The sequence below is a fragment of the Pristiophorus japonicus genome, chromosome 1 (genome assembly GCF_044704955.1).
Source record: "Pristiophorus japonicus isolate sPriJap1 chromosome 1, sPriJap1.hap1, whole genome shotgun sequence".
Taxonomy (NCBI): Eukaryota; Metazoa; Chordata; class Chondrichthyes; family Pristiophoridae; genus Pristiophorus; species Pristiophorus japonicus.
Window position 1 is genome coordinate 391,897,782 of NC_091977.1, and position 24,050 is coordinate 391,921,831.

Here is a 24,050-nt window from a genome sequence, read left to right on the forward strand (position 1 = left end):
TATTCCCGATGTTGGGAAGTCCAGAACCAGGGGTCATAGTCTAAGGATAAGGGGTAAGCCATTTAGGACTGAGATGAGGAGAAACCTCTTCACTCCGAGAGTTGTTAACCTGTAGAATTTCCTACCACAGAGAGTTGTTGATGCCAGTTCATTGGATATATTCAAGAGGGAGTTCGATATGGCCCTCACGGCTAAAGGGATCAAGGGGTATGGAGAGAAAGCAGGAAAGGGGTACTGAGGTGAATGATCAACCATGATCTTATTGAATAGTGATGCAGGCGCTAAGGGCCAAATGGCCTACTCCTGCACCTATTTTCTATGTAAACCACCCCTCCCCCAGAAACTAATTGATCCTTCTCACATCACTCTTTGCTGTAAAGGAAATGGAGGATATTGTTGAAGATGGTGTTCAAGCCAGAGGAAAAACATAAGACACTGTTCCTGAAGAACAGTTCTTGAGTAATCATAAAATTACAGATTAGTCAGTCTGTCAGTACTAGAAAAAAGTTTGTGTGTATCCTGGGTCACTATCCATATTTATTTTAAAAAGTATAGTTGCCTTAAGGAGGTGCCAATATAGTTGTGGGTGCAGTAGTTTATACCTTGCCAATCTACTGCAAATTTTTAATGTTGTAGTTGTAATTTACTTGGATTTTCAATTACTGATTGACTATTTGCCACTTGGATTGCTAATAGCCTTGCCAATAGAAAGCAGACGATGGAAATAAATGGAGGTGCTCTTGGAGACAGATAGGATTAGTGAAGTTTCCTGGGTATCTATTCTCGTTCCCTTGCTGCTCACAAAAAGAGACGGGTACTTCTGGTCTCGTAATGTAAAATTGACTATTGGCACTAAACAAGTTGACTGGAATACTGCTGTATATTATTTAAGGAGATCCGGAATGAGTGTCAACTGGATTTTAACGTGGATAAATGAAAGATAATGCAGATTGGTACAGAAAGTATATAATGTGCACAATGAATGGATGTACCTCAACAAAGATAGAAAAGGTCAAAAGATTTGACTTGGATTATTGAATACCTATTGTGTGAAGATATTTTCTGCCAGGCTAATCAAGTAATCTTGCATTTGAAAGGTATTTCATTATAAACTGAAAACATTTTTTTGAAACCTTTAAAATTTATTAGTAAAGCCCCATCTTGAATATTGTGGACAATTTTGAATTCCTTCTCCCCAGCAGAGAATTGGTGCATGGAAGAATATTCAAAGAGAGTGACCAGTATAGCTAACGAGGGCCAGTTTTTTGAATGTGCATTCCTGGTGCGGAGCCTGGCCTGCTAGAAGTGCATATCTGGAAATCACTGGCATGAATGATCCACCCAATTTTTCATGTATTAAAGTAATGAATTCATCCTGTAGAATTTGAAACTAATGCTGCTATTGTACAAATATATCACTTTTGTTGGTGCACAGTTGATTTTGGATCGATTTGGAATCAGGTGTGTAGGATTGTGGTTAGTATAGCTTAGTACAGAGAGAACGATAAAGGATAGAGTAATAAAATGAGAAACAAACAAAAACTGTACTTGCCTAACAATGTACATACAGAAACAAGGTATTGAGTAAATGCAAAAAATGTTTGGTTTGTAACCAAAGGGATTGTTTTGTGCACTTGGAATTCCCCCCGTGGAAGCCTGAAATCACTCATTCATATCTTCTGTAAATGCCAATACCGCATGTGCTATGTATTTAAACATTACAAATCTGATTTAATTAATCTCAGCTGAGTTGCTATAGATGTGCAATAATTAGTTTCAATGCCTGACCTGGGGAATACAAAATCGCCTACAATTCTCCCTTCTGATCGTTATCCAGTGACCCTGGTTGAAAGTTTTTGTGAATGATAATCAGGTGAGGACAGAATTTGGCTTGGCTTGATGTCCCTGTAGTGATGTAGCTTGATGACAGTCATTCTTCACACATGAAGAATGGCTACTTGGGCAACATACCATATACATGTTTGACACCAATTCCACTGCAGCAAGATTCATTGGCCTAGAAATTCACTGGCACCACGTTGGGCACTAAACGGGCATATAAGCCTCTAATATGGCGGGTAGGAAGTAGACACTCATTGCGAGCTAGAAGTGCGCCGCCCGTCATATTGGATCAAGGTTCTCCGTAGGTGTCCAGAGTTCACGCCAGATCTATGGAGTGCATTGAATAAATTATTAAAATTAGGGTCCTGCTGCAGTTGAAGGACCTTTTTCTGGTTTTGGTATACCCATCATTATAGACAGTCCCTCAAAATCGAGGAAGACTTGCTTCCACTCTAAATGTGAGTTCTTAGGTGACTGAACATTCCAATACAGGAATTACAGTCTCTGTCACAGGTGGGACAGACAGCCGTTGAAGGAAAGGGTGGGTGGGACTGGTTTGCCACATGCTCCTTCCGCTGTCTGCGCTTGTTTTCTGCATGCTCTCGGCGACGAGACTCGAGGTGCTCAGCGCCCTCCCGGATGCACTTCCTCCACTGTGCATATATCCAACGTCTGACCACACGTTAAACTCACCAACTCATAGCGCTAATAGGCAGGAAGGACCCTTCACTGTTATTTAAAGGGATCATGCAGTACTTACAGGTTAGTTGCTGGTTTGTCATTTCCGGCTGCTGGTTACTGACCAGGCACTTTTTGGATTGTTTTTTGACTCTGGAAAGTTATGTTTGACTGCTAAGACGATTTTGTTGATGTTGCAATGTTGTTGGCTGCCTTATAAACATTTTGACTGGTCTGGCAAGGCTGCATTTGGCACTGAAGGACAAGGGGTGCACCAAGGAAGAGAGAAGAGAGCCGGAGCCCCTGTCTCAAGAAGGAGGGGAGGGCACTGCACCAAATCCACAGCGGGTATTCAGGAAGCACTTCTACATGAACTTAACTGAGAAGCCTTTGCTGCACAAAGGAGGCTGTCACTGAGCTATGTCACCTACTGCAGCCATGCTCCAGGGCACAGACAGCACTGCCAATGGCTCCTTTCAGGCTACAGCAAGTGACATCAGCAACATCTCACAACTCTCAGTCCTCGGATGTATCAGGGAGCTCACTGAGGCTCTCTACACCAGAAGGAGCATCTACATCTCATTCTTCGGTAAGAGCGAAACACAACAAGAGTGCACTAAGCTTCACCCACATTGCAGGCTTCTCCAAGGTCTAAGGTCGTAGACTGCACCCACATTGCCTTGCGTACCAAACCCCCCACCTCCCCCCCCCCCCCCCCAACATCAGCCTGGTATCTTTACCAATAGAAAGAGATTACACTCCCACAATGTACAGCCGTTTTCAACCACAGACAGTGCATCATGCATGTCCATGCCCGGTCACCTGATAGCAGGAATGACTCTTCCATCCTGTGCCAGTCTTCTGTTCCACCTTTTATATTAAGCAGGCTGTCCAGTTACAGGCTTGCTGCTGGGCACCAAGGGGCTCCTCTGGACATGGCTCATGAGTCCTGTCAGAAATTCAGGCACAGCTACAGAGCTGACCTACAACGAGAGCAATGCCTCCACTGTTATGTGCTGCCTGGGACAATACCAACAGGCGTATGCCTCCTGCGTTCCCGTTTTTGGGCATGATTGAATTTCTAGGCCATTGCTTTCAGGGCAAGAGAAAACTTGGGGGGCAATTAATGTTAACACTGACTATATGTACTCAAAACTGGAGAACTGGGAAGTGGAGGTTTAGTATCATTTCAACTCTGACTTGTGCTTATTCATCCAAGCATTTTAAACTATTTAGCATATCTGTGACAAATCAATGTTCTGTACAATAGTTCTGTATATGAAGTTCTCTTTTATATGGAAGAGTGAATTGCATCTTTATTTTTGCTACCAGGGTTATTTACACACCTGGACACACCAGTGATCACATGGCATTATTACTGCAAGAGGAAAATGCAATCTTTTCTGGAGACTGCATTCTGGGAGAAGGGACAGCAGTCTTTGAGGACCTGTATAATTATATGCTTTCTTTGGAAAAGCTGCTAACTTTTAACGCTGAACTAATATATCCTGGTAAGTAATTAATTAAGAAAATAATAGCACTAAAGAGTGACAAATTCACAGGACCAGCTAGTTTCCCTCCCAGGGTTTTAAAGGAAGTAGGTGAGCACATTGCAGATGCTCTAACAATAATCGTCAAAGTTATTTTGATTCAGGAGCCTTTCCTTTAAATTGGAAAATTGCACATGTCACTCTGCTATTAAGAATGGTGAGAGAAGGCTATCAGGAAATTATAGACCAGTTAGCCTATCATCTGTTGGTGGGAAATTATTAGAATCTATACCCTGAACATTTTCAGCTGATCAGAGAGATGCAGGATGAATTTGTAAAAGGTCATCATCACAGACAGTCCCTCGAAATCGAGGGAGACTTGCTTCCACTCAAAAAGTGAGTTCTTAGGTGACTGAACAGTCCAAATACGGGAATTACAGTCTCTCACAGGTGGGACATACAGTTGTTGAAGGAAAGGGTGAATGGGACTGGTTTGCCGCATGCTCCTTCCGCTGCCTGCTCTTGTTTTCTGCATGCTCTCGGCGACGAGACTCAAAGTGCTCAGCGCCCTCCCGGATGCTCTTCCTCCACTGAGGGTGGTCTTTGGCCAGGGACTCCCAGGTGTCGGTGGGGATGTTGTATTTTATCAAGGAGGCTTTGAGGGTGTCCTTGAAACGTTTCGTCTGCCCACTTGGGGCTCGCGTGCCGTGTAAGAGTTCCGAGTAGAGCGCTTGCTTTGGGAGTCTTGTCAGGCATGCAAACAATGTGGCCTGCCCAACGAAGCTGGTCGAGTGAGGTCAGTGCTTCAATGCTGGGGATGTTGGCTTGATCGAGGACGCTAACGTTGGAGCCATCATTGGTGGCATTTCTCCAGCGATTTGAGGTGTCTACTGTATATGGTCCACATCTCTGAGCCATACAGGAGGGCGGGTATCACTACAGCCCTGTAGACCATGAGTTTGGTGGCAGATTTGAGGGCCTGATCTTCGAACACTCTCTTCCTCAGGCGGCCGAAGGCTGGTGCACTGGAGGTGGTGTTGAACCTCATTGTCGATGTCTGCCCTTGCTGATAATAGGCTCCCGAGGTATGGAAAGTGGTCCACGTTGTCCAGGGCCGCACCGTGGATCTTGATGACTGGGAAGCCGTGCTGTGTGGCAGGGTCAGGTTGGTGGGAGGACCTTTGTCTTACGGATGTTTAGTGTAAGGCCCATGCTTTCGTACGCCTCAGTGAAGATGTTGACTATGACTTGGAGTTCAGTCTCTGACACATCTGACAAGCCTGACAAACCTGATTGAATTTTTTGAAGAGGTGACTAAAGTACTGGACAGGGGAATGTCTATGTATGTTATTTATATGGACTTCCCGAAGGCATTTCATAAAGTCCCTCATAAGAGACAGTTAACTAAAGTTGAAATACATGGAATTGAAGGCAAATTATTGACCTGGGTAGAAGGCAGGAGAGTATTCTTATTGGCAGGATGTAACTAGTGGTGCCCGCAGGGATCTGTGTTCGGGCCTCAACTATTCACCATATTTATTAACGACTTAGATGATGAGAAAGAAAGCCACATATCCAAATTTGTCGATGACACAGATAGGTGGCATTGTAGGCAGTGCAGATGAAAGCATAAAAGTACAAAGTGATATTGATAGATTAAGGGAATGGGCAAAATTGTGTCAAATGGATTTCAGTGTCGGCAAATGCGAGGTCATCCACTTTGGACCTAAAAAGGACAGAATAAGGTACTTTTTAAATGGTGAAAAACTAAGAACAGTTGAGGTCCAAAGAGACTTGGGGGTCCAGGTACATAGATAATTAAAATGTCATGAAAATGTACAGAAAATAATCAAAAGGACTAATAGAATAATAACATAAGAAATAGGAGCAGGAGTAGACCATATGGCCCCTCGATCATGGCTGATCCGATCATGGTCTCGGGTCCACTTCCCTGCCCGCTCCCCTTATCATTGAAGAAACTGTCTATATCTTAAATTTATTCAATGTCCCAGCTTCCACAGCTCTCTGAGGCAGCGAATTCCACAGATCCACAACCCTCTGAGAAGAAATTTCTCCTCATCTCAGTTTTAAATGGGCGGCCCGTTATTCTAAGATTATGCCCTCTAGTGCGAGTCTCCCCTATCAGCGGTAACATCCTCTCTGTATCCACCTTGTCAAGCCCCCTCATAATCTGAGATGAGAAGAAACTTCTTCACTCAAAGAGTTGTTAACCTGTGGAATTCCCTACCGCAGAGAGTTGTTGATGCCAGTTCATTGGATATATTCAAGAGGGAGTTAGATATGGCCCTTACGGCTAAGGGGTCAAGGGGTATGGGATCAAGGGGTATGGAGAGAAAGCAAGAAAGGGGTACTGAGGTGAATGATCAGCCATGATCTTATTGAATGGTGGTGCAGGCTCGAAGGGCCGAATGGCCTACTCCTGCACCAATTATCTATGTTTCTACGTTATACGTTTCAATAAGATCACCTCTCATTCTTCTAAATTCCAATGAGTAGAGCTCCAACCTACTCAACCTTTCCTCATAAGTCAACTCCCTCATCTCTGGAATCAACCTTCTCTGAACTGCCTCCAAAGCAAGTATATCCTTTCGTAAATATGGAAACCAAAACTGCACGCAATATTCCAGGTGTGGCCTCACCAATATAACTGTAGCAAGACTTCCTGCTTTTATACTCCATCCCCTTTGCAATAAAGGTCAAGTTTCCATTGGCCTTGCTGTACCTTTTGTGTTTCATGCACAAGTACCCCCAGGTCCTGTTGTACTGCAGCACTTTGCAATCTTTCTCCATTTAAATAATAACTTGCTCCTTGATTTTTTTTCTGCCAAACTGCATGACCTCACACTTTGGAACATTATACTCCATCTGTCAAATTTTTGCCCACTCACTTAGCCTGTCTATGTCCTTTTGTAGATTTTTTTGTGCCCTCCTCGCACATTGCTTTTCCTCCCTTTGTATCGTCAGCAAACTTGGCTACGTTACACTCAGTCCCTTCTTCCAAGTCATTAATATTGATTGTAAATAGTTGGGGTCCCAGCACTGATCCCTGCGGCACCCCATTAGTTACTGATTGCCAACCCGTGAATGAACCATTTATCCCGACTCTCTGTTCTCTGTTAGTTAGCCAATCCTCTATCCATGCTAATATATTACCCCCTAACCCCGTGAACTTTAATCTTGTGCAGTGACCTTTTACGTGGCACCTTGTCAAATGCCTTCTGGAAGTCCAAATACAGCACATTCACTGGTTCCCCTTTATCCAGGTTAGAGGACTTGAATGCAAGGGGGTAGAAGTTATGCTGCAGATATACAAAGCCCTGGTTAGACCACACATGGAGTACTGTGAGCAGTTTTGGGCACCACACTGTAGGAAGGATATATTGGCCTTGGAGGGAGTGTAGCGTGGGTTTACCAGAATGATGCCTGAACTCCAAAAGGGTGAAATTACGAGGAGAGCTTACACAAATTAGGGCTGTAATCCCTAGAATTTAGTAGGTTAAGGGGTGCTCTGATCGAAGTTTTCACAATATTAAGGGGAGTAGATAGGGTAGATAGCAAGAAAGTATTTTTGCTGATTGGGGAATCTAGGACTAAGGGGCATAGTCTTAAAATTAGAGCCAGACCTTTTCAGGAGTGAAATTAGGAAACACTTCTACATGCAAAGGGTGATAGAAGTTTGGAACTCTCTTCTGCAAATGGCAATTGATGCTAGATCAGTTAATTTTAAGTCTGAGATTGAAAGATTTTTGTTAACCAAAGGTATTAAGGGATATGAGGCAAAGTCGGGTATATGGAGTTAGGTCGCAGATCAGCCACAAACCCATTGAATGGCAAAACAGCTCAAGGGGCTAAATGGCTTATTCCTGTTCCTATGTTCCTAGTAGATTGTCCTTAATTACTTACTTTTATCATTCATTGCTTTGTTTTCATTGTCATACAGTAATCTCGAAATATTTGTTTATGATTCCGATGGAATGGAAATTAACACTGCTAGTTTCCCCAAATGTATTTTTCTTTTTTTTTAAAGTATTAATGAATCTTGCTCCCCTGATGGCAAGTTAGTACTGAACATACCCATGTTCATTCCCTGGTCTGTACTTGTTTAGCTAATCTAATCCAAGGCAGTAGTTGGAATGCTGCAGTTAGCCTCCGTGCCTCTGGGTTAGTGATGTGGGAAAAATCAACCAGGATTCCTGTGCCTGATCTGCATTCTGTGTCCTCTACTGGGGAACTTGTTTGTGTCTATCAGGCAAGATAAGGATTGGACTTAACTGTAGTGTTTTCATGTTGGACTAGCCTGCAGCAACTCATATATTCTAAGAGAATGGCCATTTGAGCAAGGTACCAGTGATGTGGTGGAATCAGACCCTGGGAAAAGTTGAGACGTTATGACAAAAGAGAGAACATAAATGAAATAATTATTTGCATGAAGCTTTTACTATTCCAATACACACACATTAATGGTTCATATTCAGATGGGTACAGTAATCTCGGTAGTCTTGTGGTTATGGTACTGGATTAGAGGTTGAGTTCAATTCTCACCATAAGTTGTGAAATGGAATGTAATAGATCTGGTAATTTGAGGACTAGCAGAACCATGAAAGCTTCCAGATTGCTGTAAAAACCCAACTGGTTCACTAATGTGCTGGCATCTCTAACTGGTCCATTCATTAGTGGTTGACACTTCATGCTCTCTGAAGTCGCCTAGCAAATAACTCCATTCCAAACAGTAGCTAGAAGAATGCCCACCACCACTTTCACAGGGCAACCAGGGATGGGCACTAACTGTGACCTTGGCAAGGCTGCCCATATCCCAAGAACAAACTTTTTTTTTAAAAAGATCCATTTTGCATGTTGAAGTGTTTCTGGTGTAAGAATTAATGCAATGTAACAAAAATTTATATTTTCCTATGATTAACTATTCCTGTGGTATTTGTTGTAGCCAACTTAAAGACCTACATAATCAACAGATATCAGGGTCGTCTTGTAAACGTTGCTTGATTGTGTTGGGGTGGTTCCAGCAGCTGAATATGTGCATATGCTGCTTTGTGGGGAGGCATGAAATTCTCGGAGTGAATATTCAGTTCAGTGTATTTGCAAGGGTGTTTTGTGAGGTGCAGGCATTGTTCATTTATTAGGGTATTCCATCTGGGTGGTACTATGTTCCTAGTAGATTGTCCTTAATTACTTACCTTTAACATTCATTATTTTGTTTTCATTATAATATAGTAATCTGTAAATATTTGGATGGAGGAGTTCATATGTTTCTCTGTGATGGAGATTAGAGCAAGTCAATTATTTTTTTCCTTAATCACAGTCGCAAATGTTCTCAGAGAAGTGGCAAATACTCGAATGAGCACTTCCTTCAGCATTGTTGTGCTCCATCTGTGTGTCACAGTGAGGGTGTCAACTGATATCTGGTTAAAACAAGGGTCATGGATGTGGATAGGCCTTCACTGTGAGACACGAGTAAAAGTTTGAAAATTGCTTCTAAATTATTTCCAATAAATTTTACACTGTAGGTTTCTGCATTAGCTGTGGCATTTATATTGGGGTTTTAATTATAAGGCGGTTACTAATACTGCAATATGTACAAAGGTTTGTAATGGAGGCTTAAAAAACTGTTTACATTTTAAATTCAAATGGGAAGTATCATGTTTAAAACTGAGAGACTACAAATAATGAGAAAAGTCATAGAATTTAAAACTGAGCTGAAAGAACAGAGAAAAAACCTCAAACTTTTAAACAAACCTTACCTAGCGATAATATCAGATGGCATTCTGGGGCTCTGAATTTTACAGTGAGGCACTGTGAGAATGTTCACAGCCTGGGCAGAAAGTCACCAAGCAGTCAGACTGTAATTACAGCGTGACAAGTTTACATAGGCAAAACTCATTGTAGATGTGGACATAATAAATTATAATGGGAAACAATTCATATAATGTATGACAAAAATATGAAAGCAGGAAGTCATGATCCAGACGAGTATATTTTAATAGGCTATAGTTGTGGCCATTTTATTCAGGAACACACAGGTCTGAAACTGAAGCATTTTGACGTAAATCACTGCTTTATGGCAACATAAATACCTGCATTATATTGTACAAGTTAATGTAAGGTTGTATTATAAAAGCAGGATATGGAGCAAAGCTGGGTAAATGGAGTTTTGGTACAGATCAGCCATGATCTAATTGAATGGCGGAACACGCTTGAAGGCCTGAATGACCTACTCCTATGTAACTATCACTATTATTATATGGAAGCAGCTGAGAAGAAAAATACATCCAGCTGAAGCATTTCCAGTCAAACTAAACAAAATGTATATTGTAAGGAGCAACGGAGTCAAGTAATCATTCTGCACTACTATAAGTACCGTTGCTGAATATTTCTTTGCAGCCTGTACTTTGAGCTATAAATCATTAAGCTGGAATTAGGAAAACATGAAACAGGAGCAACTTAGAAACCTAAATTAGTGAAGTGCTGAGGGAGACACTTTTTTAAACCCAGAAAATCTCTCAGAAGTACCTTCAATAATACTATGAACGTATTTGAACGCCTGAAATCAAACTCTTCATTGTTCTTTTTTTCAACTAGTTGCATGTCTTAGTTTCTATAGGTCCAAGTTTCGAGCCGTGCCTAGAACAGTGCAGTCCCGACCTGGACGCCCGTTTTTCGCGCCACAAAGTGCGCCTAAAAAAAATTTCCAGATTCTCCAGCTCCCTGCAGGTCGTTTGCAGCTCGGCGCAGCGCAGCACGAGCTGTAAGGGGGCGGAGCCAGGTCCCTGCACTGAAAACAGTGCCGGGACCTCTGCACATGCGCGCAACAGTGGGCACGCATGTGCAGTAGCTCCAGGTGCCAAAAACTGTGTGGGAGGGGCCGAAGCACGCAGCCCCTAGCCCTGGCCGAATGGCCTCACTGGGGCTGCATGAATAAGGTTCCTCCTACGGCCAGCTCCTGCTTCCTCCCGACCCGACTCTACTCCCCGCCCCCCGCCTCCGGACCCGACACCGACCCGACTCCCGCTTCCCCCCCCCGCCCCTGAACCGGACCCAACCACGACACCGACCCGACTCCCACTTCCCCCACCACCTCCCCCCCCCGACTGGACCCGACCTGACCTCCCTCCCCCCGACCTGACCTCCCTCTCCCTCCCTCCCTCCCTCCCACCACCCCCCCCCCCCCCCCCCCCCCCCCGACCCCGACCCGCGCTCCCCCCGACCCGACCCGCGATCCAGACCCGACCCAACGCCACCTACCTGTAAAACTGGTGCTGGGGACGGGCCCTGCCCGAAGTCTTGGGCCCTGCCCGAAGTCTCGGGCCCGGCCCGTTCAGCCTCCCTCCCCATTCTCCTTTTCCCCCCCATTCTCCTTTCCCCCCCCATTCTCCTTCCCCCCATTCTCCTTTCCCCCCATTCTCCTTTCCCCCCATTCTCCTTTCCCCCCATTCTCCTTTCCCCCCCATTCTCCTTTCCCCCCCCCATTCTCCTTTCCCCCCATTCTCCTTTCCCCCCATTCTCCTTTCCCCCCCATTCTCCTTTCCCCCCCATTCTCCTTTCCCCCCCCATCTCCTTTCCCCCCCCATTCTCCTTTCCCCCCCCATTCTCCTTTCCCCCCCATTCTCCTTTCCTCCCCCATTCTCCTTCCCCCCCATTCTCCTTTCCCCCCCATTCTCCTTTTCCCCCCCATTCTCCTTTCCCCCCATTCTCCTTTCCCCCCCCATTCTCCTCCTTTCCCCCCCCTTCTCCTCCTTCCCCCCCTCTCCTCCTTTCCCCCCCCTTCTCCTCCTTTCCCCCCCCTTCTCCTCCTTTCCCCCCCTTCTCCTCCTTTCCCCCCCCTTCTCCTCCTTCCCCCCCTTCTCCTCCTTTCCCCCCCTTCTCCTCCTTTCCCCCCCCTTCTCCTCCTTCCCCCCCTTCTCCTCCTTTCCCCCCCCTTCTCCTCCTTTCCCCCCTTCTCCTCCTTTCCCCCTTCCTCCTTTCCCCCCCTTCTCCTCCTTTCCCCCCTTCTCCTCCTTTCCCCCCCTTCTCCTCCTTTCCCCCCCTTCTCCTCCTTTCCCCCCCCTTCTCCTCCTTTCCCCCCTTCTCCTCCTTTCCCCCCCTTCTCCTCCTTTCCCCTCCCTTCTCCTCCTTTCCCTCCCTTCTCCTCCTTTCCCCCCTTCTCCTCCTTTCCCCCCTTCTCCTCCTTTCCCCCCCTTCTCCTCCTTTCCCCCCCTTCTCCTCCTTTCCCCCCCTTCTCCTCCTTTCCCCCCTTCTCCTCCTTTCCCCCCTTCTCCTCCTTTCCCCCCCTTCTCCTCCTTTCCCCCCCCTTCTCCTCCTTTCCCCCCCTTCTCCTCCTTTCCCCCCCTTCTCCTCCTTTCCCCCCCTTCTCCTCCTTTCCCCCCCCTTCTCCTCCTTTCCCCCCCCTTCTCCTCCTTTCCCCCCCCTTCTCCTCCTTTCCCCCCCCTTCTCTTCCTTTCCCCCCCCTTCTCCTCCTTCCCCACCTCCCCCTTCTCCTCCTCCTCTCCTTCCCCCTTCTGCTTCTCCCCCTTCCCTCCCTCTGTTCCCCCCCTCTCTCCCTCTACCCCCCTCCTCCCTCTCTCCTCGCTGTCAGAAACACAGACACTGACAGACAGAGAATAAGAGACATACACAGACAGACAGAAAGATAGAGACACTGACAGAGACACACTGGTGGGGGTGGGTGGGTCGATCCCGGTGCTGCAGTCGGTAAGTAGAAAATGTTTTATTTATTGATTTAAAAAAAAAATTATTTCTTATTAATTTTTTTTAATTTTATTGCTTGATTTATTGATGTTTTTATCATTTATTATTGATGATGGCTCTTTATTTGTAAAACTGAAGTGTTTAATGTTTGTAAACTTCCCTTTCAACCTCCCCCCCCCATTCCCTACGCCTGATTTGTAATCTACGCCTGATTTTCTAAAGTGTCGACAAGGTTTTTTCGAGCGTACAAAAATCTTCACTTACTCCATTCTAAGTTAGTTTGGAGTAAGTTTTCACTGACAAAACTTTGAAAACAGGCGTAAGTGGCCGGACACGCCCCCTTTTGAAAAAAAAATTCTGTTCCAAAGTGAAACTGTTCTAACTGACTAGAACTGGAGCAAACTAAATGGCGAGAATTCCGATTTCTAAGAAACTCCGTTCTACACCAGTTGCTCCTAAAAAATCAGGAGCAAATCATGGCGAAACTTGGGGCCTATATATTGTTCAGATCTATACAGAACAGAAACATAGAAAATAGGAGCAGGAGTTGGCCATTTGGCCCTTCCAGCCTGCACTGCCATTCAACATGATCATGGCTGATCCTCTATTTTAACACCATAACAACCTTAAGTTTTCTAGCTTGGTAGAACAATAAACTCAACCATTTTATATGTTACAGAAAGCTAGTCATCCAAGTCTCAGGTATTTTGGATTTCATAAATGTCTTGGTATTTCCTGGATGTCCGCTCACAATACAGGTTGAACCTCCCTTATCCGGCACCACCCCTCGTCCGGCACCATTCCTGGCCGCCGGATGGCGCATGCGCAGAACGCGGCTGGTCTCAGAACATATATTTAAAAAACAATTTTTACAGTGTACTCACCAATATAATCTATCTACTCGATGTCTGAGATCTACTCGTTGCCCTGCTGGAACTCCTGCAGCCAAAGTCTTCTGGCCGGCCGTTCCTCCACTCAGCGTTCCCTTTGGGGGGTCGGGCCGTCCGCTTCTCCGCTCAGCTCTCCCTCTAGGGGGTCGGGCTGGCGGGCTGTGCCCTCCGCTCAGTTTTCCCTCCGGGGGGTCGGGCCGGCGGGCTATATCCTTAGGCCCGCTTGGGCTGCGCCAACACTTCGAGATCCCGCCGATTCTTTGGGGCCGCGCCGACTCTTTGGGGCCTGCTCGGGCCACCAAACCCACCCCCACCCCTCACCCATCCAGCAAAATCCCTCATCCGGCACAGGACAGGTCCCGAGGGTGCCGGATAAGGGAGGTTCAACTTGTACCGCCTTAAAATTCCCCTCCTGATCTATGTCTATTTACTTTGAATTCCAGGACATGGCCCAGTTGTGCAACATTCATCAGATAAAATTAGAGATTACATATCTCACAGAAACTTGAGGGAACAACAGATTTTAACGGTTTTTCAGGAGCATGCTGAGAAGTATTTCACCCCAATGGAGCTTGTTAAAAGTGTTTATAAGGTAAACTTTATTTTTATTTATATATGAACAATAGTGTCCTTAATTGTTACAAGTGTATGCGGCTGAAATTGATGGACGTACCGCCCACAATCGTGAAATCGATCAAAAAATACCTACATACCACCCCACGGGAAATTCCTCAGCGACATACCGCCGGGCAGTTTAAGAACATAAGAAATAGGAGCAGGACAAGGCCATACAGCCCCTTGCGTCTGCTCTGCCATTTAATACGATCATGGCAGATACGATCATGGCAGATCCAATCATGGATTCAGGTCCACTTCCCTGCTTGTTCTCCATAACTCCTTATTCCCTTATCGTTTAAGAAACTGTCTATTTCTGTCTTAAATTTATTCAATGTCCCAGCTTCCACAGCTCTCTGAGGCAGTGAATTCCACAGATCCACAGCACTCAGAAGAAATTTCTCCTCATCTCAGTTTTAAATGGATGACCCTTTATTCTAAGATTATGCCCTCTAGTTCCAGACTCCCCTATCAGCGGAAACATCCTCTCTGCATCCACCTTGTCAAGCCCCCTTATAATCTTGTACATTTCAATAAGATCACCTCATTCTTCTGAATTCCAATGAGTAGAGGCTCAAACTACTCAACCTTTCCTCATAAGTCAACCCCCTCATCGCCGGAATCAACCTTGTGAACCTTCTCTGAACTGCCTCCAAAGCAAGTATATCCTTTCGTAAATATGGAAACCAAAACTGCAGGTGTGGCCTCACCAATACCCTGTGTAACTGTAGCAAGACTTCCCTGCTTTTATACTCCATTCCCTTTGCAATAAAGGCCAAGATTCCATTGGCCTTCCTGATCACTTGCTGTACCTGCATACTATCCTTTTGTGTTTCAAGCACAAGTACCCCCAGATCCCGCTGTACTGCAGCACTTTGCAATCTTTCTCCATTTTGCTCTTCGATTTTTTTCTGCCAAAGTGCATGACCTCACACTTTCCAGCATTATACTCCATCTGCCAAATTTTTGCCCTCTCACTATGTCCTTTTGCAGATTTTGAGAGTCCTCCTCACACGTTGCTTTTCCTCCCATGTTTGTATCATCGGCAAACTTGGCTACCTTACACTCGGTCCCTTTCTCCAAGTCGTTAATATAGATTGTAAATAGTTGGCGTCCCAGCACTGATCCCTGCGGCACCCCACTAGTTACTGATTGCCAACCCGAGAATGAACCATTTATCCTGACTCTGTTTTCTGTTCGTTAGCCAATCCTCTATCCATGCTAATATATTACCCCCAATCCCGTGATCTTTTATCTTGTGCAGTAACCTTTTATGTGGCACCTTGTCAAATGCCTTCTGGAAGTCCAAATACACTACATCCACTGGTTCCCCTTTATTCACCCTATTCGTTACATCCTCAAAAAATTCTAGCAAATTTGTCGAACATGACTTCCCCTTCATAAATCCATGCTGACTCTGCCTGACTGAATTTTGCTTTTCCAAATGTCCTGCTACTGCTTCTTTAATAATGGACTCCTACATCTTCCCAACTACAGATGTTAGGCTAACTGGTCTTTAGTTTCCTGCTTTTAATCTGCCTCCTTTTTTAAATAGGGGCATTAGATTTGCAGTTTTCCAATCTGCTGGCACCTCCCCAGAACACAGGGAATTTTGGTAAATTACAACTAATGTATTCACTATCCCTGCTGTTACTTCTCTTAAGACCCTAAGCTGCAAGCCATCAGGTCTAGGGGATTTATGCATACCGTCCGCCCATAGGGAGCACCCAAAAGTCTAACATTGGTAGCATACCACCGACATACCATCAGAGCTGCACACCGTCTGAAAAAAGACGGTTTTATGCCGATGGAATGTCGGCGATATGTAAATTACAATGTTCCTCTCTTTCTCCCCTCCCCCCGAGATCTAATTGTGTGTTTCCCCCCCCCCCCCCCCAGGAGAGCCAATCTCCACCACACCTCCCCTGTCATGTATGTATGCTTAGTTACTAGCCACCAGGTGGTGCCACTGTCTGAGGTCATTGGGCTGTACGCACGGGTGTGCGACCCAGGTATAAAAGGCAAACCATCATGTAGTATAATCAGTTTGAGCCCTAATAAAGCAGAGCCAGGTTCGTACCTTGTTAGTTTACAGTATTCAGTCTATCGAGTTATTACATACATAACATTTGGCGACAAGGTAACTTAAGAACCTTCGCATGCAAAAATGAGCTCAATTGGAATTCTGGAGAGATTCTTGGAGGGAGAGGACTGGGCAGATTTTGTAGCTCGCCTGGACCAGTACTTCGTGGCCAACAAAATGGAGAAACCCACTGACACAATTAGGCGCAGGGCGGTCTTCCTCACGGTTTGCGGTCCAAAAATCTATGGACTCATAAAGAATCTTCTCTTGCCTGCAAATCCAACAGACAAGGACTATGAGAAATTGTGTGCTCTGGTACGTGACCATCTCAAACCAGAAGAAGGCATCATCATGCAATCCGGGATACCAGAGAGGAAGTGTATGGACTTTATTCGTTCCTAACAAAGAGCCAACCGATAAGTTTCACATTAATCATTATCGGTGCGCTGGTACCGATGAAATTGGACACGGGTGCAAGTCAGTCAATAATGAGCCAGAGGACATTCGACAAGCTGTGGGACACTAAGGCTGTGAGGCCTTAGCTGAGTCCAGTCAATGCTAAGTTGTGTACATACACTAAAGAACTCAATGGTGATTGGCAGTGCACTAGTCAAGGTGTCATATGATGGTGCGATTCATGATTTACCATTATGGATTGTTCCAGGCAATGGTCCAATGCTGTTCGGCAGGAATTGGCTAGAAAAAAATCAAATGGAATTGGAACAATATCAAAGTATTGTCGTCTGAGGATGATACTCCATGTGCTCAAGTGCTGAGCAAGTTCCCCTTGCTGTTTGAACCAGGCATCGGCAATTTCAAAGGAGCCAAGGTGCAGATCCACGTGGACTCTGATGCAAGACCCGTCCATCATAAAGCTCGGGCAGTTCCGTACATGATGAAGCAGAAGGTCAAAATCGAACTGGACAGACTCCAGCGTGAAGGGGTCATATCACTGGTCAAATTTAACGAATGGGCCAGCCCCATTGTTCCTGTGTTGAAGAGTGGCACTGTCAGGATTTGTGGAGACTACAAGGTTACGATCAACCGAGTTTTGAAACCGGATCAATACCTGTTATAGAAGGCCGATGACCTGTTTGCAACAATAGTCGGGGAAAGTCGTTCACTAAACTGGATCTGACGTCGGCCTACATGGCCAAGATGTCGAAGAAACTTACATGCATTAACACTCAAAGGACTGTTTATCTACAACAGGTGTCCTTTCGGAATTCGCTTGGCTGCAGTCATGTTTCAGAGGAACATGGAGAGTCTACTGAAGTCCATCCCGAGGACCGTCGTGTTCCAAATGACATCCTGGTCACAAGTCGTGACACTGCTGAACATCTGAACAAGCTGGAAGAGGTTCTACATCGTCTGGACAAAGTGGGATTCTGACCGAAACGTTCGAAGTGCGTCTTCATGGCACTGGAAGTCCAATTCCTGGGGAGCAAAATTGCTGCTGATGGCATCAGGCCTAAGGACTCTAAAACTAAGGCCATCAAAAATGCACCCAAGCCTCAGAATGTGACGGAGCTGCGTTCGTTCCTTGGTCTACTCAACTACTTCAGTCATTTCCTACCTAGATTGAGCACTTTATTAGAGCCACTGCATATGCTGCTAAGAAAAGACGACAACTGGGTTTGGGGTGTGTCTCAAGATAGAGCTTTTGAGCAAGCTACTAATCTGCTTTGCTCTAACAAACTGCTGGTACATTATGATCTGTGTAAGCGTCTAGTATTGGCCTGTGATACTTCAGCATATGGAGTTGGTTCCGTGCTCCAACAAGCTAATGAGTCGGGTAAACTACAATCTGTTGTGTTTGCTTCTAAAAGTTTGTCAAAAGACGGAAAGAGCCTACAGCATGGTAGAAAAAGAAGCATTAGCCTGTGTGTATGGGGTTATAAAGATGCATCAGTACCTGTTTGGTTTCCAGTTCAAACCGAAGACCAATCACAAGCTAATCATTTCATTGTTTTCGGAAAACAAAGGTATCAATACCAATGCATCGTCCCGCATCCAGAGGTGGGCGCTGACATTATCTGCCTATGATTATCATTCGCCATAGACCTGGCACCAAGAATTGTGCCGATGCACTGAGCCGTCTGCTGTTGCTGACACCGAAGGTAAAGACGCCGCAACCTGCAGACCTACTGTTAGTTATGCATGCTTTTGAAAATGAAGGAACTCCTGTCACGGCTCAACAAGTTAAGACCTGGACCATCCAGTATCCAATATTATCGATTGTGAAACGTTGTGTTCTTAGTGGTGATTGGTCTCCCATACTCAAGCAAATGGACGATGAGACCAAACCTTACAACCGTCGCAAAGATGAACTATCCCTTCCGTCAGATTGTTTACTGTGGGGTAATCGTGTTGTTGTGCCTAAGAAAGGCAGAGAGAAATTTGTACATGATCTACATAGCACTCATTCCAGTATTATGATGAAAGCCATTGCCAGGTCTCATGTTTGGTGGCCTGGAATTAACTCTGACCTGGAATCATGTGTGCATCAGTGCAACACTTGTATGCAGCTAAGTAAGGCACCAGCAGAATTGCTATTAAGTCTGTGGTCATGGCCATCTAAACCATGGTCCAGGATCCATATCGAATTTTCAGGTCCCTTTCTGAGAAAGATGTTTTTAGTTGTGGTGGATACATATTCCAAGTGGATAGAGTGTATAATCGTATCATCCAGTACATCCACAACTACCATTGAGAGCCTTTATGTTTGCCACTCATGGTCTGCCCGGCATCGTTGTAAGCGACAACGGACCTTGCGTCATTAGTCTGGAGTTTCAAGAGTTCATGAAACTCAATGGTATCAAACATGTGAGGTCAGCACCATTCAAACCCGCATCTAATGGTCAAGCAGAGAGTCCAAACCATCAAGCAGAGTATGAAACGTGTAACTCAAGGTTCACTGCAGACTCGCTTGTCATGCATTTTCTTAGTTACAGGACAAGACCTCACACGCTTACCGGGGTCCCCCCCTGCTAAACTATTGATGGAGAGGTCTCAAGACCAAGGTCTTTCATGTCCACCCTGACTTGAACGATCATGTTGAATACAGACGTCAAAGTCAGCAGTGGTATCATGATCGTGCTGCTGTGTCACGCGACATCTCTGTTAACGATCCTGTGTATGTACTAAATTATGGTCAAGGTCCCAAGTGGATCGCTGGTACTGTTACAGCCAAGGAGGGTAACAGTGTTTATTGTCAAGCTTAAGAATGGGCAAACATGCAGGAAACATTTTGATCCGGTTCATATGTGTGCCACAGCTTTATTTGAACAATCAATGACCAAACAACCTACCCTCAGTCATCAGAGCACTCCGCTGTCATCAATGAATCTGGACTTTCAATCCCTAGAATGGTCATTGTCACTCCGATCAGATCAGCTACCCAGTCATAGATTCAGAACGCTTGCCCAAGGCTGGAGTTGAACTGAGATGATCAACTCGGGAGCGGAAAGCCCCGGACCGTCTCAATTTGTAAAAAGACTGTTACTAAAATCATAAAGGGCATATTGTCATGTGTGTATGCTTGGGGTTACTAGCCACCAGGTGACGCCACTGTCGGAGGTCATTGGGCTGTACGCACGTGTGCGGCCCAGGTATAAAAGGCAAGCCATCATGTAATGTAATCACTTTGGGCTGTAATAAAGCAGAGCCAGGTTTGTACCTGTTAGTTTACAGTATTCAGTCTATCGAGTTATTACATACATAACACCCCCGGAAATCCAATCTCCCCCCCCCCCCCCCCCCGGAGATTTAATCTCGCTTCCCCCCCCCCGCCCCCAATCATACTGACTCCATTTTCAGTACACAATTAAGGTAATTTCTTCTGACATTCTTTCCACAATCATCATAAGGAATGCAGCCAATTAAGAAGACCCAACAACACATGTTTAGGGCAACGGAAAAAGCAGGACAGTACCAATCCAGGCAATTACCGTCCTATCAGACTATTCCCAAATATCAACAAAGCAATGGACAGAATTGTTAACTGGTATTACACAAAACTTACCAGTAACCTGCTCTGTTATGGTTCCGCCAGGACCACTCAGCTCTAGACCTTGTTACAGCCTTGGTCCAACCATGGACACAAGCTTAATACCAGAGATGAGATGAGGTGAGATGAGAATGACTGTCCTTAACATCAAGGCCAACATTTGACCGAAAGTAGCAACAAGGAACCCTAGTAAAACTGAAGTCAATTGGGATTAAGGAGGAAAATTCTCCAGTGGCTGTTGTCTTACCTGACACAAAGGAAGGTGGTTTTTGGAGGTCATCTTCACGGCCCCAGGATATTGCTGTAGGAGTTCCTGAAGGCAGCGTCCTGCGACCATCTTCATTAATGGATTTCTCTCTCTTTATAAGATCAGAAGTGGAGCTGTTTGCTGATGATTGGAGTGTTCAGCTCCATTTGCAATTCCTCAGCTAATGAAGCAGTCCATGTCCATATGCAACAAGACCTGGACAACATCCAGACTTGGGCTGATAATGACAGGTAACATTCATGCCACACAAGTGCCAGGCAATGACCACCTCCAACAAGAGGGAGCGTAACCACTTCCCTGTGACATTTAATGGCATTACCATTGCTGAATCTTCCACCATCAACATCTTGGGGTCGCCATTGAGCAGAAACTCAACTGGACCACCTAGCTATGAGAACAGGTCAGAGGCTGGGTATTCTGTGGTGAGTGACTTACCTCATGATTCCCTAAAGTGTGTCCACCAACTGTAAGGCACAAGTCAGGAGTGTGATGGAATACTCTCCACTTGCCTGGATGGGTGCAGCTGTAGTACCACTCAAGAAGCTCAATACCTTCCAGAACAAAGCAGTCCGCTTGATTGTAACATAAATGTCCACCTCCTCCACCTCTGGTCTAATGTTGCTACAGTATGTGCTCTCTACAGGATATACTGAAGCAACTTGTCAAGGCAGCTTTGGCTTCATCTCCTAAATCCACGACCTCCACCACCTAGAAGGACATAACAGCAAGTATGTGGGAACCCCAGCACTTCCAAGTTACATACCATCCTGACATGGACATATATCACTGTTCCTTCATCATTGCTGTGTCAAAATCCTGGAATTCCCTTCATAACAGCACTGTTGGAGCACCTTCACCACACAGACTGCAGCAGAAGATTCACCAACACCTTCTCAAGAGCAACTAGGAATGGACAATAAATGCTAGCATGCCAACTTCGCCCATATCTAAAGAATGATTTTTTTTTAAAATAATGATCAATAAATGTAGCCTTGCCTTATCAGCCCAGGTTAGGTAAAGCAGAATTATGTACAGAGTAAATCTTTCACTGACTCCCAACAATGTGAGTTGATTGCAACCTACCTGCAGTTAACCTCAGGGAAGTTCTCCCCAGTGTCATGACCAATGTCTGTCCGCTGTGATTATTCGCAGCCTTTTGCGCATGTGCGTGGCATACTGGAGCCGCACATGCGCAATATCCAGTTGTGGCATGGGCCATGCTTTCCTCAACTCCGTGGGAGATGATCAGGGGATCCATTGGTGGCCAGTGTTCAGAAGATCGAGTATCGAAAGCGGGGAGAGAGAGAGAGAGACTGGGAGGGGCCGGGAGGTGGGGAGAAAGAGACTGGGGGAGAGGGGAGGAGTCTTTGGAGAGAGAAAAAAAGGCACGGCGAGAAAGAGACTGGGCGGTAGAGAAGAGATCGGAGGGGAAGAGGAGGTCAGGAACCGGGAAAAGGCGGGTGGGCGAAGATCAGGAATCACTCACTATTCACTTCATAACAATAAGCCTGTAACAATCTGTGACCCACAATAATACCCCATCTATGTGGGGGAGGTGGGTAAGGTCAGCAACTTGTGGAGAGGAAAGGTCAGAAACTTGCGGGGGGTGGGGAGGAGGAGGGGGTCAGGAATCCATGGGTGGGGGGGGGGGGAAAGGTCAGCAACCCAGGGGGAGGGAAGTTCAGGACCCGTGGGGAGGTGGCAGGATCTTGTTTGAGGGTGGGAGGAGAAGTTTCTAACCCGCGATGGTCTGTTCTGAGCTGTGTCTGGAGCCTGGCAGTCAGAATGAATGGCTCAAATTACACATTGCAAAGTATTTGATTACTTAGACAGGCAGGATCTAATTACATATTCCAGATAAACTGCTGGGTGTGTCTTGTCCTCCGAGAGGACCAATCAGAAAACTGGTGTTGCAAATCGACGCGGCCATATTTATCCCTCAACCAATGCCACTAAAAGATACTGGACTCAATTTTCCCCAGTGATTTGCGGCGTTTTTTTTGAGCAGGCTGCTTTTTTTGGCCTAAATTTTTAAAAAAACAGTTTCCCCAATCAATTTGCACCAGCGTAACTCAGTTAGTTACGATTTTTTTTAGAAACGTTTTTTTTTCAGCCAAAGGGGGTGTAACCTGCCACCCGCGCCAATTCTGGCCATTTAGGTAAGTTTGGCCAGCCGTGAGTTACTCCAGTTGTGCTTAGGCCAGCATATGTGGCTTCTGCAGAAAAATCTTCTGGAGAGTTAAAGAAATCGGCGCAGGTAAGTGCAGCAGATGCCCGCACAGCAGCAGCAGGAACGATAAGAGAGAGGGGAAGAGAGAGGTGGGGGGGTCTTTCGGGTGTAGTTGGGTGCAGGAGGGAGGAGGCCATTCCCTTGGGATAGGGGCCGGGGAGTGGACCGGGAGGCCATTCGGCCTGGGCTAGGGGCGGGGGAGCGGACCGGGAGGCCACTCGGGCTAGGGGCGGGGGAGCAGGGCAGGAGGCTACTTGGCCTGGGGGGGGGGGAGCGGATCGGGAGGCCACTTGGCCAAGGCTAGGGGTGGAGGAGCGGACCGGCAAGCCCTTCAGCCAGGGCTAGGGGCGGGGGAATCGGTAAGGCACTCGGGGCTCGGGGGAGTGGGGGGGGAGGAGAGAGAAAGAGAGAGAGAGCGAGAGAGAGAGTGTGGAAAGCGGACCGGCAAGGCCTTCGGCCAGGGCAGGGAACCGGCAAGGCACTTTGGCGGGGGGGAGTGGACCGGCATGGCCAGGGCTAGGGGCAGGGGGAGGCACTCGGGGCTGGGGGAGCAGGACCGGTACCGGTAAGGGGCTTGGGGCAGGCTAAGCAAGCAGACCGGCAAGCTCTTCGGCCAGGGCTAGGGACGGGGGAGCAGGATCAGCTTTAATAATTGGAGGTAAGTTGCTGCAATATATTTTAATGTGTTTTTAAATTGATGCAATCAATGTGTTTTAATGTGTTGAAAGCTGGCTTATGTTTGACTTTGCAGCCTCAGCTCACATTGTGTCCCTGGTTACCATGGCAACCTGATCTTTTTGCCGCAGATCAAGGCTCCACCCCCAAAACTAAAGGACAGGTTAGGCCACGCCAAAATGAAGAAATCCAACGGGGAAACTTAGAAAAATGTTTTTTGGTGTACTTGGGCCCCAAGAAAACAGGCGTAACTCTTCAAGTACGCCAAAAAAAAGCTTTGGGGAAAATTGAGCCCACTATCTGGTTATCACATTGCTGTGGGACCTTGCTGTGCACAAATTAGCAGCTGTGCTTCCTACATTACAACAGTGACTACATGTCAAAAGTATTTAATTGGCTGCAAAGCACTTTGGAACATCCTGAGGTTGTGAAAGGCGCTATATAAATGCAAGTTCTCTTTTTGTTTCTTCCTTTATCTACTGGGAATTGAGATTGCTCAGACTAATAATTTCAAATTAGAATTTATTAATTTGTGTTCCATGTTGGCAA

General features: G+C 46.0%; 1 protein-coding gene across 1 annotated transcript in view; it reads left to right on the top strand.

Annotated features, from left to right (window-relative positions):
• lactb2 (lactamase, beta 2) overlaps window positions 1-24,050 on the top strand; it is a 64,433-nt gene that overhangs the window by 34,929 nt on the left and 5,454 nt on the right. The window contains exons 4-5 of the mRNA XM_070891253.1: window positions 3,853-4,031; window positions 14,065-14,213. Coding sequence (XP_070747354.1) covers window positions 3,853-4,031; window positions 14,065-14,213 — 328 coding nt within the window. The remainder of the gene's footprint in view (window positions 1-3,852; window positions 4,032-14,064; window positions 14,214-24,050) is intronic.